The sequence below is a fragment of the Sander vitreus genome, chromosome 12 (assembly GCF_031162955.1).
Source record: "Sander vitreus isolate 19-12246 chromosome 12, sanVit1, whole genome shotgun sequence".
NCBI classification, from domain to species: domain Eukaryota; kingdom Metazoa; phylum Chordata; class Actinopteri; order Perciformes; family Percidae; genus Sander; species Sander vitreus.
Window position 1 is genome coordinate 3,237,191 of NC_135866.1, and position 18,626 is coordinate 3,255,816.

At 40.0% G+C, this 18,626-nt stretch overlaps 2 protein-coding genes across 2 annotated transcripts; one reads left to right on the top strand and one right to left on the bottom strand.

Moving 5' to 3' along the window:
* Nucleotides 1-812: 812 nt before the first annotated feature.
* LOC144526189 (uncharacterized) lies at nt 813-8,387 on the bottom strand. Its single transcript, XM_078263458.1, has 2 exons — nt 7,976-8,387; nt 813-4,477 (listed from the first exon to the last, which is right to left on the bottom strand). The coding sequence occupies exons 1-2, from the start codon at nt 8,067-8,069 to the stop codon at nt 3,447-3,449; spliced, it is 1,125 nt and encodes a 374-aa protein (XP_078119584.1). The 5' UTR covers nt 8,070-8,387; the 3' UTR covers nt 813-3,446.
* Nucleotides 8,388-8,784: 397 nt separating this feature from the next.
* LOC144526190 (uncharacterized) lies at nt 8,785-14,069 on the top strand. Its single transcript, XM_078263459.1, has 2 exons — nt 8,785-9,307; nt 13,261-14,069. Exons 1-2 carry the CDS (start codon nt 9,115-9,117, stop codon nt 13,470-13,472), a joined length of 405 nt encoding a protein of 134 aa, XP_078119585.1. The 5' UTR covers nt 8,785-9,114; the 3' UTR covers nt 13,473-14,069.
* Nucleotides 14,070-18,626: the final 4,557 nt, after the last annotated feature.

The window sequence follows — 18,626 nt, forward strand, 5'->3', positions numbered from 1 at the left end:
GATGCAATTTAAGGGCTTTGGGACGTAGCCTATGGCTCAATCCCAAAGTGAGCCCTGAGGACTAAGGACTAAAGACTCAGACTTATTTGATCTCAGGTGCTGAGTGAGTGAGTGTGTGAGGCCACATGGGCTCAGATAGGTATAAATGGGATTGGGACAGCACTTCACGAGATCACATTACCATGGCGACGTTTAATAACAAAGATGTTGCTGACACTTGCTGGTTTGGGAATTTTCATTTTAAGTTTGTTGCTTTCCACACAGCCAAGGCACAGGAGACGGCTGCCTGATTCCAAATTTTTTCAAACTCTTGTTTTACAAGCTGGACAACAGGTTGGTCTGTGTTCTGTGGTCGTGTGTTGTGCTGTTGTTTACCTTTGTAATTTCCGGATTTCCCTATGGTCTCCGCGGTAAACGTCACAACGCTTTGAACTGTGGGTAATTCCCTTTAGTGAAGTCTGCATCGATGCAGACTCACGGAAAGGGCTCGGTAAGTGTGTACTCAAACCCTCACGCCCTTTGAAATCTTTCATCACCATCCGGTACGCTGCTGCCACCCCAAGGACAAGGGCAGAGTGCAGCGTACCATCCGCTCTGCTGAGAAGGTGATTGGCTGCTGCGACCATCTCCTCATCCTTCAGTTCACATAAAGTGATTCAGATAAACTGTTGGTTTGTTTCTTTTTAAGTGACGTCACCTTGTTCAAAGAGCTCAGATATTAACTTGGAGAATACAAAGTTATAACTGAGATGACAGACAAATGTAACTCATTACTAACCACCACTTTCTTTAGGGAAACAGATGTAAAGAAATTCAAGTTTAACACTGATTTATTCAAATAAATATATACAAAAAAGTATTATAATTCCTAAGAAACACAGTGCGTAGTTACCAAAACTGTGGAAAATATTGAAGTACAACCTTTAACTGCAGTTGGCTGAGCTTTACAACTGTTTGTAATCCTTGTTATCAAACAGAAATTGAACAGATTAGAAGCCTTCTGTGATCACGCATCACCCCCACCCCTCCTCCAATGGTAACAAGGTTGAATACTTTGCTTGAGTTTCCTTACTGCTGATGCCATAGAGCTGTATGCTAGAAAACAAAACAAAGACATATAAAAACTGAATTACAACGATTGTGTATTCATTTCAGCTCCCACATACTTTGACACTCTGGGATGTGCCTGGCATCATTGGAAAGGTAACACTCAAGTTTTTGATACAAGTGTACAGGGTGATTCTAGGCCTTACTGACACAGAGTTACAGAGGCTAGAATGGAGGTTTTTCATTTCCGTCCAAGTCATACATCTGTAAAATTATTAAAATACATCTGGTGAGATACAGACAACACAAGGCCATAGTCACGTCTCAGCTTACTACAGAAAAAAATCCAAAATCCAGAAGCCAAAAGACTCAAAAATGGATTTTGTATGACTTTTATTCTACAGATATGTCTGTCCGTTTTTCTTATTTCAATTTGAAAAGTGCAAAGAAAAAAGCCAATAAAGTACAAAATAAAACACTTCTCAAATACACAAACACACCCACATCAATCACACATAAACTTGAAATAACGATTTACATAAATATATAGAAATAAGTAATTATAAATTGCACAGGGTGTGATATGCTTATAGGAGGCCCTGTTTTTGCTTTGACACAGCTACAGTCATCAAAGGGTTAAAATGTCAGTGTCAAGTTTGGTGTCTATTGAATTGTAAGCTCATTGGCTAAAAATGTAGGCGGGTCTTGTAGCATTTAAATCTAACTGGTCCGAGCAAATGTCGATTGAACACACGTGGACCTGACATCGCGTCAGAGGGATCCTCAGCTTCCCATAGGGCTATCAAAGGCAAAACTGAACGTATTGGCTCAAACAAGGTATCTATGGAAACCTTACACCCTAGAGAATACAGTGACGCCCACGTCAAGCCGGTAGAAGCCTCGGTTGAGGAGCGAGCCGCGATACAAGTGCGGAAATGAAAAACTGTTTTGCGTTTTTCCGTTGTGATTCGGCCAGAAACTTCAACATTGTGAGGCGAACAGCTCGTTTTGGATATAATGGCTTGGATATTCCATTTCCTTGGACTGGATTTATGAAAAAAAAGTTTTGGGCAAAATATCCCCGCAGTGGCTAAAGACAGAAGGAAAAAGGTATGGATGCACTCTCGACTCTAGACACCAGCTGCGCAGTTTACGGCTGTATTTCTTTATTTTCTTTAACTTTATAACTAGTGCTGTGAAACGATTAAAATATTTAATCGCATTAATGTCATCGTTAACTCGCAATTAATCGCACATTTTTATCTATTCTAAATGTCCCTTGATTTCTTTTTGTCCCATTATTTTTTCTCATTTTAATACTCTTACCAACATGATACGATACTTTTAAAAACGGTGCCTGAACCGAAAGATATATATATATATATATATATATATATATGTATTTGTCTGTTCCGTATGTTCAAAAATATAAAACAACAAAAAGTTGATCTAAAAAAAAAAAAAAAAGGAGCACAAAATGGCGAAAACAACCACTGAATGGGAAAAGGGTATTTTACAATAACTTTGAAATCACCATGAGGCGAGTGTTTTTCAGATAACGGCAGCTACAGTCTGGTGTTAGAATCCTCTACAGTGAAATACAGACACACTTGTACACCATTTAGCTGTCAGTATTTTAACCGTGTTTACTCCAGCTGCTAGCTAACAGTAGGTTAACGTTAGCTGCTGCTAAGTGTAGTGTTGACTAGCGTCCCGTGTGACGATGTTTCAGTTCCGTCTAATGTCCGTTTTTGGAGCATCAGAGAGAAGCGCAGGCATTTCAGTAGCACTGAAATCCGCATTGCTATTCGGTCTGGTAGATAACGGTTGTTAAGGCACCGGTGCCGTATCAGCACCAGGTCTCGGACCCCATTCAAAACGGCGATCAGCGACTAGTTTGCAGGTATGTACTACTCTTTGGCCGGCTCGCAAGCCCAAACAAGTGTGTGCAGCGTGCCTGTTGTTTTGTTTCCGATCTAGCTAGATCCAGTGTGTTATTAGTTGTTGCAACAGCATGTGAAAAAAAACTAGAAAGTTTGCTAGGCCAAAAAGACCGTTAATCTCGCAATAAAAAAATTGACACCGTTAAAATGGGTTTGTGTTAACGCCATTAATAACGCATTTAACTGACAGCACTATTTATAACAGTTGTATAACTGCTATATTTCATCTAATGCTTTGTGTGTGGGCTTAATTGAATCATGAGAGGCTAAGCTTTCAATTGTTGTGTCGCATGGCTGTATATTTTGAAGATTTAATGCTTTAAAGTTATAAAAACGTTTATGAGTGGAGGTTACAGCGACGCCACAGCCACAAAGTGTGCCGTCCACGGTACAGTGAACCTAGAGAGGATAAGTCTGACAGTTTATAGCTGATTAGTGTTGAACAAAGACTTGAACTCAGTACTTGACGAATTGTCTCAGCGAGCATCTCTCACCAACACACTTGTGACTTTTGACATGATTGAGCCGAGAGAATCTTCTGTCACAAACTGAACAACTAAATGGTTTCTCCCCCATGTGGACAGTTAAGTGTTGCTTCAGATTTCCCTTTAGTGCAAAACTTTTACTACAAACTGAACAACTAAATGGTTTCTCCCCCACGTGGACAGTTAAGTGTTGTTTCAGATTTCCCTGTTGTGTGAATCTTTTACTACAAAATGAGCAACTAAATGGTTTTTCCCCTGTGTGGATTCTCATGTGTTTAACCAAATCGCTAGGCGTACAGAAACTTGCTTTACAAACTGAGCAGGTGTAGCATTTTTCTTCTGAATGAAGTCTCATGTGAGTCGTTAAGGACTTCTTCAGAAGGTATCTTTTACCACAAATTGAGCAACTAAATGGTTTCCCTCCTGTTTGGACTCCAGAGTGTTTCTGTCGATGTTTCTTGTGGCCAAAGCTTCCAGCACATCCAGAGGAGCTAACTGATGTGTTTCCAGTATTACATTCCACATCACTTACAGCTACTTCATTGTTTTGCAGAGGGATTAAAACTGACTGAGGTTCCCTAGTCTCCTCCCAGTCTGCACTGTCATCAGTCTCAGATACAGAGGAGTCTGAAGTCTTGTCATGAGTATCTGGTTGTAAAGGACTATCTGGATCTGGGTTCCTGGCTGGTTCTGGTCCTCCACAGTCCTCTCCATCAGCTTCTGTTCTCTCTGCCTCTCTGTTCTCAGTTTGGCTTCCATGAAGCTGTGAGGACTGAGTTTTCTCTTCATCATCTTCTTCACTCTTCACAGGGACAGAAGTGAACGGGAACTTGATATCGGCCTCCTCCAGCCCTTGAAGCTGCTTTCCCTCCTGACTGGTCCAGAGTTCCTCCTGTTCCTCTTTAATGTGTGGGGGCTCTGGGTCCTCCTGGTCCAGACCGGAGCTCCACTCCTGCTGCTCAGGGGGAACCTCTGCTTTCACCACTGACAGCTGCTGGACGTCTGAGGAGAAAAATCAAATACATGCACACGGAGAAAACGGTTACAAAAGTAATTTCACATTGACAAGATCTTTTTACATAATCTGTAGTATGTTTTATATATTAATTATGTTTTGTGTTCATTTCTGGGTTATGCATTTACCTAAGGGAAATGAAGTTTAAAGGGGTGGTTCAGAATTTTGGACATAGGACCTCATTTCCAAATTAGTTATCAGTGGAGACAGTTTAACACTTTTCATCCAGTCCTTCCAGTTGCAGAGTTTGCTGGTGCTAGGCTAGCGCAAGTCAACAGTATCTGCTAGCCTGCCATTAAAAGCAGTCTTACATACTCCATAGTACACCCGAGGCAAATAAATTATAACGCCAGACTATCGAAGTAAATGTCTGTTGATAAAATAATGTTAGAAATAAAACTACCCTTGAATCTCAATGATCGCATTACATTTTGAGGGACTAGTTTCTCAGCAGCGGCGGAATTTTACTTTGCTCTGGTTAGTAGTACTGCGCCATAAAGTAAACAGAGAAGCGCACTCCAGTCGGGAAACCTAGTAGCTGCTGGCTTGGACATCAAGATACCAGCGGAGACTCTACTCAAGTGGAAAATGTGTAGTGATCATTTTAGACCAGACGACTTTGACAAACCCCGCAATCTAAAGGACCACAAGTCACTGACAACGAATGCTGTTCTATCCGTCTTTCTAGATGCACCAACAGCTACAGATGAACAGGTAATAACTTTCGGTAGGCTGCTCTAGCTAATAAAGCTAGCCCCTTTCATAACGTTAGCCTAGCTGCTACTGACCAATCAGAGAAGGCTGTAACCGGTTGGATCCAGTATTCCAGCCTCTATCGCCGTAGCAGTCATTGTATCAGTGATAGTTCACCATATTACAAGTAGGTTGCCTCGCTGGCAGGATATATATCTATTTGTCCATTCTTGATTTCTTGTTTCAAGGCATTTGTGAACTGAAATCCTGTGTCAATGAGACTTTAAGTAAATCATTCTGTTAATAATATTACTGTTATTTCCTGCCTGTTAAATCCATAGCTTTTAGGGGTGCACGATTCAGAAAATGTCACGATTCGATTCAATATCAATTTTTAGGCTCAAGATTCGATTCAAAATCGATTTTCAATTCATAAACGATTTTCGATTAAAAAAAAAACGATTCACAGTATGTAAATGTTACTTTTCCCATGTGATTGCAGTAGACATACAATTTAAAAAAATAATAATAATTTTATTTCCATATTGAATAATAATATTGAACTTAAAAAACAGTGAAAAAAGTTAAATAAATCAACAGTAAAAAAAAAAAAAAACATACAACTGTGAAATTTGCCTTAATATTTTTCCTATTTAAACTTTATTTTTTCATTCAGAACACAAGAGAAAATAAGAGTTTACTTGCAAAACGTAATGAACTAAATAATTGTTTTTTTTGATTATTCTGTTTTTGTGATCATTGGGAGCCAAAATCATGATCACGATTAAATTTCGATTAATTGCACAGCCCTACTCTGTATCAAAGTTTTTTTTCCAAAGCTCCGTAAACCACTCTCGATTTTAGCCAATCAGAGTTGTTCCCTGCACCGCGCAGCTTAGTTTAGATGTAGACAGTCACAGAGGACAGAGAGTAACGTGAGGAAAATTCCACAACAGATAGCAGTCGGTCATAAGTCGTCACAAGGTTTACCAGTTTACCAGTAAACGCAACATTTTGTCCCGTCTGTGTTGTTTTTTTTAGACAACAGCAGTGACCAGTGCTAGTTTGAGTCTTTTAGCTCATAGCTTTAGCGGGAGACTGTTGTACGTCCCGCTGTTGGAATCCTCTACAGTGAAATACAGTCAACCTGCACCATTTAGCTGTCAGCATTTTAGCCGTGTTTAATCCAGTTACTACTGTAGCTAACGGTAGGCTAACGTTGGCTGCTGTGTAACGTGTTATTAGTGTTTACTAGCGTGACGTGCAGCGATGTTTCTGTTGCCTCTAACGTCTGTTTTGGAGCATCAGAGCGCGACGCAGACATTTAAGTGGCACCGTAATCCGCGTTGCTATTTCGTCTGGTAGATACCGATAGATAGTACAGGGATTTTACCATGCGCCGTTAACGTGAACAGACGTGCAAACGGAAAGCACGCCTGTGTGGAAAGCGGTCGTACAACAGCTGAAATGGCATACTCCTTCATAGTATCCTTCAACAAAGGAGGAATGTAGCACAATATGGATGTATTGGCAGGAATGTAGCACAATATGGATGTGAAAACAGTTATAATTAGCCTATATGACAATCCAATTTGTTTTGGTTAAAATCAACAACTAATCGTGATCTTAATATTGATCAAAATAATCGTGATTATCATTTTGGCCATAATCGTGCAGCCCTACAAAAGATGCATTGTGAGGTCTAAGATAGCGTTAGTACAACATTACGGAGCTAACGTTAGTACAACATTACGGAGCTAACGTTACGTTCCGAGTACCGTTAGTACACAGGGGAGTGACAGGTTGCGGCTGGAAATCATAAGAAGGACGGGAAATAGTTTTAAAGTTTTAAAATCGACATCCACCGAGCCAAAGTGCTTATGTTAACATTAGTCAGCTCGTTCTTGTTTTCTAACTGTGTCGCGAGGTATAGTAACATTAGCGTAGCTGGGAGCTTCATGAAGACAGCTAAAGGTAAGGTTAGCTGCCCTACAGCTGTCAGAGTTAGCTTCTACTTCATATATTACCTTTTGGCTTAGTTATTAATGCCGTTAGCATCGTTTGTTACTCACCTAGCTAGTTTATGACAAAACGTTTTGGCTTTCTAACGTGATGTCATTGTGCTAACCGAGCACTGTTAGCCTTTACAACAGAGCCACTTCACTACACTTGTTAGATAATGTTTCATTACAGAGTTCTCTGTTGATTTGTGTTTGTCGCTGTGTGCGTGGTGGAAAATGAATGTAAACAAAGTTGCGTGCCGGTCCCCTCAAGGCCAGGCTAATGTTGGAAGCCCCTCTAGTGGACGGAACGTGTAACAACAACCACATACCATCGACAATGCATAAGCCTGAGTAGTGTAGTACATATTATTTTACAGGCTGCAATTGAACATTAAATATTCGAATATTAAAAAAATATATCAAATGGATTTCGAATGGTATTATAAAGGAAGATTGACAGCTCTAATTAAAGTGCAGTAACAGACATAAAGTTTACTCAAATACGTGCAACACGGCCCCTAATTTCACACCCTCCGTATCTAAGTTTAGGAGATTCACTGATAGAGGGGATGAGCTGAAACCAGAGAATGTTTGTCACACATATTTATACCTTTAATAACTTAACTACATTTCCTGAATATACATAGGCCTACATACCTTTACTGAAGTAACATTTTAAACTGAACCTTTACTTAACAGTAACAGTTTCATTTGTACATTTACTTCAGTATCTGTTGTGAATACTGGTTTCCCAGCAGATTAAATGTATAACAATGAAGCTGTACCAACCTGCTCTGTGTAACCGGACTTCAGGGTTTAAAACAGCGTCCAGTAGTTTCTGTTGTCGGTGATTCTCTTTTGAACTGAACTCAAGTTTAGACATTATTACTCGCTAAATCACAGCAACGTTTCCTCCAGACAGACTCCGTTAAAATCCGTTTGCTCACTTTGAAGTGCGCTGTGTATTTACGTTCGGGTCCGTGTACTTCCAGCTAGCAAGCTAACTTCATTAGCTTCGTAGGACACCAGGAGATAATTCCGAGGTTTTCAAATAAAGGGAACAGCATAGAGTCCATTTAGACAGGTTTATCTGGACATTGTGGGTCTCCATCCAATAGTCTCTCCTACTAGCGCTGTGTGGCCGAGTTCAGTCTCTGTCCAGCTAGCATGCTACGTTAACTTCCGTTGACTCCGCACTGCTCAAGTTAGCCACGGTAAGTAAAAGTACTTCCAGTACCACTTCTTCAAAATAAAAGTTGCGCCACTTTTATCCAGTTTATGATGCTTCTGCAGCAGAATGTCGCCTCTGAATGTTATTTCATATAGTTTAGTATATTATTGGATTATTATTACTGATACCTTAACTTAATATGTAGGCATTATTTTCATGTTAGTTTAATCCTTGAATCCTGTACTGCTACACAAATCTATATTTAAAAATAGCTTTTATGTAATGTATAGGTTCTTTTTTAGTCTGATTTTACCATCAATTATATTTTAACCGTTGCCTGTTGCTAGAATTAGGTCACGTTGTTTGTAGGTCAAGCTAAAGAACTTTTATTTTGAAGGTTAACCACAAAGTTGCAGCACAACCGGATGTTATTCTTTGAGCAATATGGCGCCTAACGTGAGTGGAAACAGCGTAGGCGGTTTGTTGTGGTGAGAAAGTGTGTGTGTGAGCTCCAGGCTCCGACAGTACTGATCCACCAGAGCCTCTGTGTGTCCGGATAAACTGTCTGAATGGACTTTGTGCTGCTCAATGCTCACCTTCTTTCTGAATGTTTTACTTCTAACTCATCCCCCGGTAGCTACAAAGCTATTGGCGCTAGCTTAAGCATGCTAGCTGGTTAGCAACACAGTTTGAAGGAGAGCAAACAGTGTTTTTAACAGAGTTTGTTCGGAGGAAAAGTTTCTGTCATTGTGTGAAAATGTCTAAAGTCCAAATGCTGAGAGCGTTGGTGGAGCAGCGACTAACTGCGGCTGCTGAAGAGATATGTGGGCTGTTTGAAAGAACGATAGCAGAGTACGAGGAGGAACTTTGTCGTTCAAAAGAGGAGAACGAGCGACAACAGGGACGACTGGACGCTGTTTTCAACCCTCAGCTTCGGTTACACAGAGCAGGTTTGTTACCTTAACCTCTTCTCTTTATTCACACTCTGGTTATACTGACATCAGACCGATATGGGTCAACTTTAAGGGTCCCTGTCTCCTGAACTGTTGGTCATTCTGGTTGATTAAACCATGTTCTAACACTCTTTTATAGAGTTATAGATTTCTGACGAAATGCTCCAGTGGAGTGCAGTATTTTCACAGTGTGGTATAAAATATATTAGCACTTTTACTTCAGTTAAGGATCTTAATACTTCTTCCACCACTGGTTACAAGTTAAAGTCCTGCATCATAAATGTTACTAAAGTAAACCTTTGTAACTAATCAGAAAAATATACCTGAAGTATTAAAATATCTGTGACTGTTATACTGTTATATACAGTGCTGCTCGTGAGTATTGGAACCCCTGCTAAAGTTGACTAAAAAGAGGAATTAAAAAAAAATCATCTTTTGGAAATTGATCTTAATGCCGTAATTGAAAAAAATAGGAAAAATCCAGCCTTTGAGAACACCAATTTTCTTTGTGAATGAATAATGTATCTTAAATAAATAAATGTTCTTCCTTAAAATACAGGAGGCATAAGTATAGACACCCCTATGTTAAATTCCCATAGAGGCAGGCAGACTTTTATTTTGAAAGGCCAGTTATTTCATGGATCCAGGATACTATGCATCCTGATAATGTTCCCTTGGCCTTTGGAATTAAAATAGCCCCAAACAACTATAAAGGCAAAAGAAAAAAACTAAACGGAGATTGAATCTCACAGAAGTGTATTCAAATCACACAATAATAAAGAGGACTTTTGGATTTTGAAAAGTGTTATTCCAAGTCTTGACATTCAGGGGAAACCCAAATAAACTCTGTAACGTATACAACACATATACAACTTTTTTTTAAATCATTTTTCCCAGAAAAGTCCATATGCTTTTATTTAAAAGTTAGTTGTGTCCAATGAATTTTCTGTCTGCTATGAGACATCAGTAGGCCAAATCACATTCATTTCCACATCCAGGGCTTCATCTATCCTGCCTGTGTCTGTCTACTTGCACACACACACGCACACACACACACACACACACACACGCTAGGGGTGGAATGGTACACAGAAGTCACGGTTCGGTTCATACCTCGGTTCAGATGTAGCCAACCCTATTCAGGAAGAAGATTTTTTTACAAGTAAATGTTCCAATCAATGATCCAGGCAGCACATTCTCATCTCCCTCCTTCATTCTACAGTCAAATGGTGGCTAGAACTGCTCTGGGTCAAATGTCAATATGGAATGGATTAATCTGCGTTATTTTTTTTAACACGTTATTTTTTTCTCAGATTAATTAATCGAAATTAACGCGTTATTTTGACAGCCCTAAAATAAATTTAAATAAATACTAATCGGCCTTTATATAGGTTTATAATGGCTTATTCTACTGTCAGGAGTACATAGAATATCACAAAAACATTTTAATATCATGTTTATTAAAAGCTTTGATTACAAAAGGGTTTGCTTGGCTCCACAACATTATACAATAACGTTATATGAAGAAGAATGCATGAAACAGTTACAGAATCTAAACTATTTTTATTGTGCAAAGTAGTAAAATAAACTTAAATCGAATGAATTCACATAAAAACAACTTTAACATAGTTTCTTTTGAATAACGTAAGTAGGTTGGCGGACGTATTTCAGCAAGGCAAGACATCTTAAATCCAGTGTTTTAATCATTGCTCTGAACCCGTCTTTCTCAACGGTCTGTAGCGGGACCGCAGGTGGATTGCGTTCATAATGTTGCTCCGTTGCGTGCTTGAAGTGACATGTCTTTAACGTTAGCACGGCCGAATAACGTTAGCGCAACCGAGTAGCTAATGTTAGAGCGACGGGCAACAACAGTGGCTAAATTATGTCCCATTTTTTTGAAAAAAAAAACGTCGGAACAACAGACGGCTCTCTTGAGCATACGTTGTTGTGGTGTATCTCATCTAACTTTCTTCTCTGTTCTTGAATGTGCAGTAGCGACCGGAGCCTCTCCCAGCTTAACAGACTGTTATGCTACCTGGCTACCTGGCTAGCTAGCAGCTATAATGTTACCCCACATGCCGTTCGGCGGTGTACATTTGTAAATGTAAAATTATTAGTGTTAGAAATTGTTTAAGTCACAAATTGTTGTGTGCTATGGTGTTTTATCCTGCTAAAGAGAATTAGTTGTGGGTTATTAATTGTTGTGTTATAAAGTTACTACCATGAGTGAGAAGGGTACGCAGTTAACAGGGGTCCCAGTGCTGCGACGGAGAGAAAAAAAAAACGTGGATCTGTTAATTTTTCTGATCCCCGATCCAGCTTTTTTGTCAATATCGGGGCTGATATCCGATCTTAATATCGGATCGGTGCACCCCTAATTTCCGCTACTGTGTTGTCATTTAGGGTAACGTTACTAATTAAACAAAGCACCATAGTAGATTAAACACCACAGACGGACTAACTACATTACTTAAACACATGTAAATGTGCTTCGTGGATTTTTAACATTTGAAAGCCGACTGGACTTGGGCGAGGCGTCCTCTGGTAGGAATCCATAGTATCATAGGCTAGCTAAAGTTGCTGTTAGGTGATGCTGCGCCGGTATTGCAAACGTGTTTGATGGATCCAAACAGTAGTGTGACCAGTCTCGTTAAAAAAAAATCCTCTGATGCTTTAATTGTGAGCAAGAGTTTACCAGTTTACCAGTAAACGCAACATTTTGTCCCGTCTGTGTTGTTTTTCAGACAACCGCAGTGACCAGTGCTAGTTTGAGTCTTTTAGCTCATAGCTTTAGCGGCAGACTGTTGTACGTCCCGCTGTTGGAATCCTCTTCAGTGAAATACAGTCACACTGCACCGTTTAGCTGTCAGGATTTTAGCTGTGTTTAATCCAGTTACTACTGTAGCTAATGGTAGGCTAACGTTAGCTGCTGTGTTAGTATTAGTGTTTGCTAGCGTGACATGCAGCGATTATTCTGGTGCCTCTAACGTCTGTGGCACCGTAAGGAGGCACCGAAATGCATGTTGCTATCTCGTCCGGTAGATACTGGGCACCACATGCACTGTTAACGTGAACAGAAAATTGCGTTGCCTGTATCTTTTCACGGCAAACGTGCACGTGTGGAAAGCGGTCGCACAACAGCTGAAATGGCATACTCCTTCATAGTATCCTTCAACAAAGGAGGAATGTAACACAATATGGATGTGAAAGCAGTTATAATTAGCCTATGTGACAATAAAATTTGTTTTGGTTAAAATCAACAAATAATTGTGATAATTAATCGTGATCTCAATATTGATCAAAATAATCGTGATTATCATTTTGGTCATAACCGTGCAGCCCTAGGCCATCGGGCAATGCTTAATGTTGAACTAGTGTTGTATCGGACCATAGTTGATCCGTGGTTCATGGTTTGGAATGCATATGAACCGTGTATTAATTGCAGAGTTCATGATAATAGTGTGAAATACATTTTTACTGTCACTGTCTAAAAGTAGGCTGATAAATCTCTATGGAGGGTTGCTGTGAAAAGATACAGGCAACGCAATGTAGTAACGTTAGCTGGATTAAACACGGTTAAAATGCTGACAGCTTAATGGTGTAAAAGTGTGACTGTATTTCACTGTAGAGGATTCCAACACCGGGACATCAAACAGTCTGCAGTTAAAGACACAAACAAGCAATTGGCCACTGGTGTTGTTGGAAAAACAGATGGGACTAAATTGTGCGTTTACTTGAAACTAGTAAACCTCATGGTGCATTCAAAGTGATCGTAAAATACTCTTTTCTCATCTGTTTTTGTCATTTAACAGCAATTTACTGGTGAAATAACTTCCAGATAGTCTACAATCGGAACTAGTTTTGGTGTCGGTTAATGAATAAGTGTCAACATGACATTACAGTTTTCTAACAGTTTTCTCCGTGTGCATGTATTTCCTTATTCTCCTCAGACGTCCAGCAGCTGTCAGTGGTGAAAGCAGAGGTTCCCCCTGAGCAGCAGGAGTGGAGCTCCGGTCTGGACCAGGAGGACCCAGAGCCCCCACACATTAAAGAGGAACAGGAGGAACTCTGGACCAGTCAGGAGGGAGAGCAGCTTCAAGGGCTGGAGGAGACCGATATCAAGTTCCCGTTCACTTCTGTCCCTGTGAAGAGTGAAGAGTGAAGAAGATGATGAAGAGAAAACTCAGTCCTCACAGCTTCATGGAAGCCAAACTGAGAACAGAGAGGCAGAGAGAACAGAAGCTGATGGAGAGGACTGTGGAGGACCAGAACCAGCCAAGAACCCAGATCCAGATAGTCCTTTACAACCAGCTACTCATGACAAGACTTCAGACTCCTCTGTATCTGAGACTGATGACAGTGCAGACTGGGAGGAGACTAGGAAACCTCAGTCAGTTTTAATCCCTCTGCAAAACCATGAAGTAGCTGTAAGTGATGTGGAATGTAATACTGGAAACACATCAGTTAGCTCCTCTGGATGTGCTGGAAGCTTTGGCCACAAGAAACACAGACACAAACACTCTGGAGTCCAAACAGGAGGGAAACCATTTAGTTGCTCAATTTGTGGTAAAAGATACCTTCTGAAGAAGTCCTTAACGACTCACATGAGACTTCATTCAGAAGGAAAATGCTACACCTGCTCAGTTTGTAAAGCAAGTTTCTGTAAGCATGACAATTTGGTTAAACACATGAGAATCCACACAGGGGAAAAACCATTTAGTTGTTCAGTTTGTAGGAAAATATTTGCACAGAAGCAAAGTCTGAAAAGATACTTGATTGTCCACACAGGTGAAAAACCATTTAGTTGCTCAGTTTGTGGTAAAAGATTTACACAGAAGCAAAGTCTGGAAAGACACTTGATTGTCCACACAGGGGAGAAAATATTTAGTTGTTCTTTTTGTAGTAAAAGATTTGGAAGATCTGTAACTCTGAAACAGCACTTGTGCGTCCACACAGGGGAAAAACCATTTAGTTGCTCAGTTTGCAGTAAAAGATTTGCACTAAAGCAAAATCTGAAAAAACACTTGCGCGTCCACACAGGAGAGGAATAATTATTTGTTAACGGTGCAATATGTAATATTGACAGCTAGAATTTAAAATGGTTACTGTGTAATGGAACATTTTATTTAACAGTTTAAGATTCTACAAGATTTTCTTATATTCTTTTCTTTTGTGTAAACTTAGAAACTCCAAGGGGAAGCAGCTGGCATCGTAAACCTTGAGCCTAGTTGAAGCTATTTTTCCTTAAAGGACCTCAGTCCCTCATACTGTTTTACTTTTAGCAGATAAGGTGAAGAAGGCCATAACACTGTTTGAACTGTGTCTCTTTCTGTCTCCTAAGCTACACAGGTGTTTAGGCTAAAGTTGGGAACAGGAGCAGAGGGGAAGGTCGTAAAAGGATTTGACTGTTTATGGTGTTTTTTCAACTGTTGGCCTGCTAAAGGTATCTTGAGAGGGGTGGTCTAACTGAGTCGTGTGGTATAAAGATGTTTAGACTTTTAGCTTGGTCAGAAGACCCTTTCAGATGTGCTTTGATGCTATGTGAAACTGTTTTCTCTGCATTTGCAAATGTAAATACATACTCAAAGACCAAACTTTGGTTTAATTCTCAAATCGTCCTTATTTGTTTCATCTGGTGTTTTTGATACGCACTACTGCTGCTAACAAGAAAAACTTCCACTACAACTGCAGTCCAAATTCAGAAAACTGGAGAGAGCCGGCCCCTCCTCCTCCTCCCCAGACTCAAAGTTTACAGGATTGACAGGTTGAGAACGCTAAACCCAATGTCAATCAGTACGTTTACATGCACATAATATTCCAATTTTTTACCCTAATTAAGAAAAAAAAGATTATCCGACTAAGCTGTTTACAGGGCTAATGAAAGTGAGTATTCCACTAATATTCCTGTTTACTTGTTGGTGAGAGCAGCAGAGATAAATGAAACTTTAGAGATGCTTGCTGAGCCAATTTCTTTTGTTTTTGCTTTACTGTAAACACTGTTTTTTTGTGCCACAACTGAAATGTAACTGTAACTGAAAGAGAAGTGTGGTTAAGTGTGTACATCCTTGTTTCTTCTTCAACATGGCCCACAACTGATCTCACATTATCTCTTTGATATATCAGAGTGATTCTGTTTCTATGTGCACCTCCAGGGAAGGAGAATCTGGTACGTTCACTCATTTCAGCAAAGATTTCAGTTTCATTTCTCTGTTTAATCTATATTTACTAGAACAAATATTGTAACAACTGCTCAAGTAATCTGTTCAATTTCTGTTTAGTGCATAACAACAATTGTTGATTGCTGAACAGAAATCGTGTCATACAAGTAGCCTCCTGTAAGGTTGAGGATGGCCTTATGCAATATTTACACTGCTCTATTCCAGTAGATAAATGTATGTCTTGGCAATGAAATACATTGTTTTTCAATTAATATAGGCTATTTATCAGACAGGTGCCTGTGCACTGTCAGAGTATTCTGGGTTAAAATGGAATTACAGGATGTTGTTGTTGCACTGTCTCAGATTTTGTTCAAACCATGTCTATATCAAGAATGTGTCCTAAAACCAAGGCCTGTAAAATATTTCTGTTTAAATCCTATGTCTTCATACTTTCAGCCCTTGAAATTACTTCAGTTTTACAGCCTGAAAATCACATTATCTGGGAAGCAATATTTGAACATTAATATAATGAAAAGTATTATTCATAGGCAGCCCAAACTTTGTAAGGTGGAAGACAAACATGTCAATATGACTGAACCATTACAAGTTTGTACGGCATCCCCTAGATTTGGGAAAAAAAAGTGCGAAAAGATTGACATTAAGGGTAGCATACACTTTGAGCAAAATCTAAGAGGGTGCAGCAACTGTTTTCTTGGATTTTTGTCTGATTTGACACAGAATGACCCAGCTGCATGTCATTTGGCTCAAATCCTCCCACTCAGTGCTACTCTCTCTTCATAGCTGTCTTACTGTATGTTATGTTATGTTATGAACCATGAAGATATCTGATCCTTCTGCTATTACTAAACACAATGTTGGCTGTTTATAGTAGTATCTCTTTTAATGTGATAAAAACACTAAATAATAATTTTGACTATCTATTGGTATGTAATTTACGGTGGTGTAAGGTGCTGGAAAAAGCTTTAAAATGGACCTTGAAAGTGCTTGAATTTGACCTTGGAAAAGGTGTACGAACCCTGAAACACGCCTTGTGACAGTCCTCTTCGTTGCTGGGGCCGTTTATGATCCACTCAGCAACAGTTTCAGCTGTTGTGTGGTTAAGTTGCATGGAGGACTTCCATGAAGACAATCTCATCTCTGTTCTCCACCATTATTGCTCTCTTGGTGCAATTGGCTTCTGGAACCATCACTGAATAGCGCTTCGAGTGCACCTTGAAACACCCAATAATGCGGGAGTCACAAGGACTCAAAAACAAGGGAAGAGGTGATTCATATACCCAACACAGTAACAATGGACTTCCAGAATCATCTTTGTTGTGTGTTTCTTCGATCACCTCGTAGCATTTGCCATCGACAACAAAGCTGTTGTTTGGTCGTGACACTTTACTTGTCTCTGGCAGCATGATGTTCCTTTGGTGTTGCTTCATCTCTTTGAGCCTATTTGCTACCTGTACAAGTGGCTGTTTTCCTGATCTCACAAGCCGTTTTATTCTTTGCATGTAATTCTCAAACACAAATGCACTGCAAGCGTCCAGACATCCAAATATTCTTGCTTCTGTGGCGACATGCACAAGAGAGTGTACATTGTTCACCATGAAATCCTTCCCATAAATGTCCTTGACTTGATTAACAAAATAAGCCATCACTGATTTCCTCAATGACAACAACCTCTCACTTACCTCATTTACTTGACTAGCTGACATGCGTGTCACCTGCGGTCCCTTTATCCAGACTTGTAGGAGTTTCTTCATGACTCCTAAGCAGACTTGGTGCATGTAATCAATGGGAAACTGCTCAACCATGTATACTGGGAGCCTCATCAGTGGTGTTGGGGGAATGTCCTCGTTGCATTGGCGTTCATCCATTACATTACATTACATCCAGCGATGGAACTTGTCTGTTATTAGGCTGAGATCATACACTTCTGGGAATGTCATCCTTCCTTCCCATGCACCTCTCTAAACACATGTCACACACATTATACCCTGTGTATTGACTTCAATGTGTCTTGGAGTTTGCATCAGAGTATGAGCAGTTGTAGGCAATTTGGGGTGGCCATGTATTTTTAAACCCTTCAGAAGGTCATCCAAGGCAGTGTGGGAGATCTGGGGTTTTGAGGCCCGCCCCTTAAGAAAATCCTTAATTGAATGAGGATCGTCATCCACTTCAGACTCTTCTGAGTTGGTACTTTCCTCCTCTTCTTTAGCGTCAAAGTCAGAGGCCAGAGAAGCAACTGCACCCACCTGTTCCTCACTGTCCTCTTCCATCTCTTCTGAGTTGCTTCTCTCCCCTTGTTCTGTAACCTCTAAGTCAGAATCAACATTGTCTTGTTCCTGCTCCATTGCTGCTCCATTGTCTTGTTCCTCCTCTTCCATCTCTTCACTTTGTTGTTGGTTGTCAGTCAGCAGTGTCCTTTGAGCAAGCCTCCATTGACGAGTGTACTGCTGTCTTTGCAACCTGTCCATTCTTGAATGGTCCAATCAAGTAAGGACAAAAAAAAAGAGAGAGAGAAACAAAACCATATGGACAAAAAGTATTGGGACTGTACCGACTGTACAACAGCAATGCTACACGTTGCACTAAACAAATCTCTGTTGACATTGAGCTTACAAAATCCAAGTGTGCTCACCGCTGTTTCTACGTGTCACTGTTGGTACACCGTCCATACATGATGAAGCAATGTAACACGAGTGAGAGTGGGGTTAATGTATATACCCGCGGATGTTGTTCGGCTATCGGCCAATACGAAATAAATAAATAATTTGATAGAACCCAATTGTTATATAAGTATCTATACATTTTGATCTGAGTGGTTAAATACAGGAAAATATAGCCTTAAAGGAATATATTAACAACAGTTCTGTGTGTGTGAGCACAACTTTTTTTCCATGGTAAGGATGACATTTACATGGAATTGCCCATATGCCTCCCTTAAAAGTTTGTGTCTGTTTCTCATGGAATGAAGTCGTAGTCTACAAAAGGAACCTAGTTTAAGAGCTTGACATTCCCCCACGAAACAAGTCTAATTGGTGTGCATCCGGATGTTGATGTTCATGGTTTCCTGTTTATATTGTGTTACATTGTGTGGCGTGGTATAATCTACTCCGTGAGACATGTAGAAAACGGTACTGATTGTG

Bases quoted from the DNA above. Each gene is read 5' to 3' on its own strand.
- LOC144526189 (XM_078263458.1), bottom strand. From the start codon at position 8,069: ATGTCTAAACTTGAGTTCAGTTCAAAAGAGAATCACCGACAACAGAAA. The intron at 4,478-7,975 runs GTTGGTACAGCT...TTTTCTCCTCAG, and splicing joins AGTCCGGTTACACAGAGCAG to ACGTCCAGCAGCTGTCAGTG.
- LOC144526190 (XM_078263459.1), top strand. From the start codon at position 9,115: ATGTCTAAAGTCCAAATGCTGAGAGCGTTGGTGGAGCAGCGACTAACT. The intron at 9,308-13,260 runs GTTTGTTACCTT...TATTCTCCTCAG, and splicing joins GCTTCGGTTACACAGAGCAG to ACGTCCAGCAGCTGTCAGTG.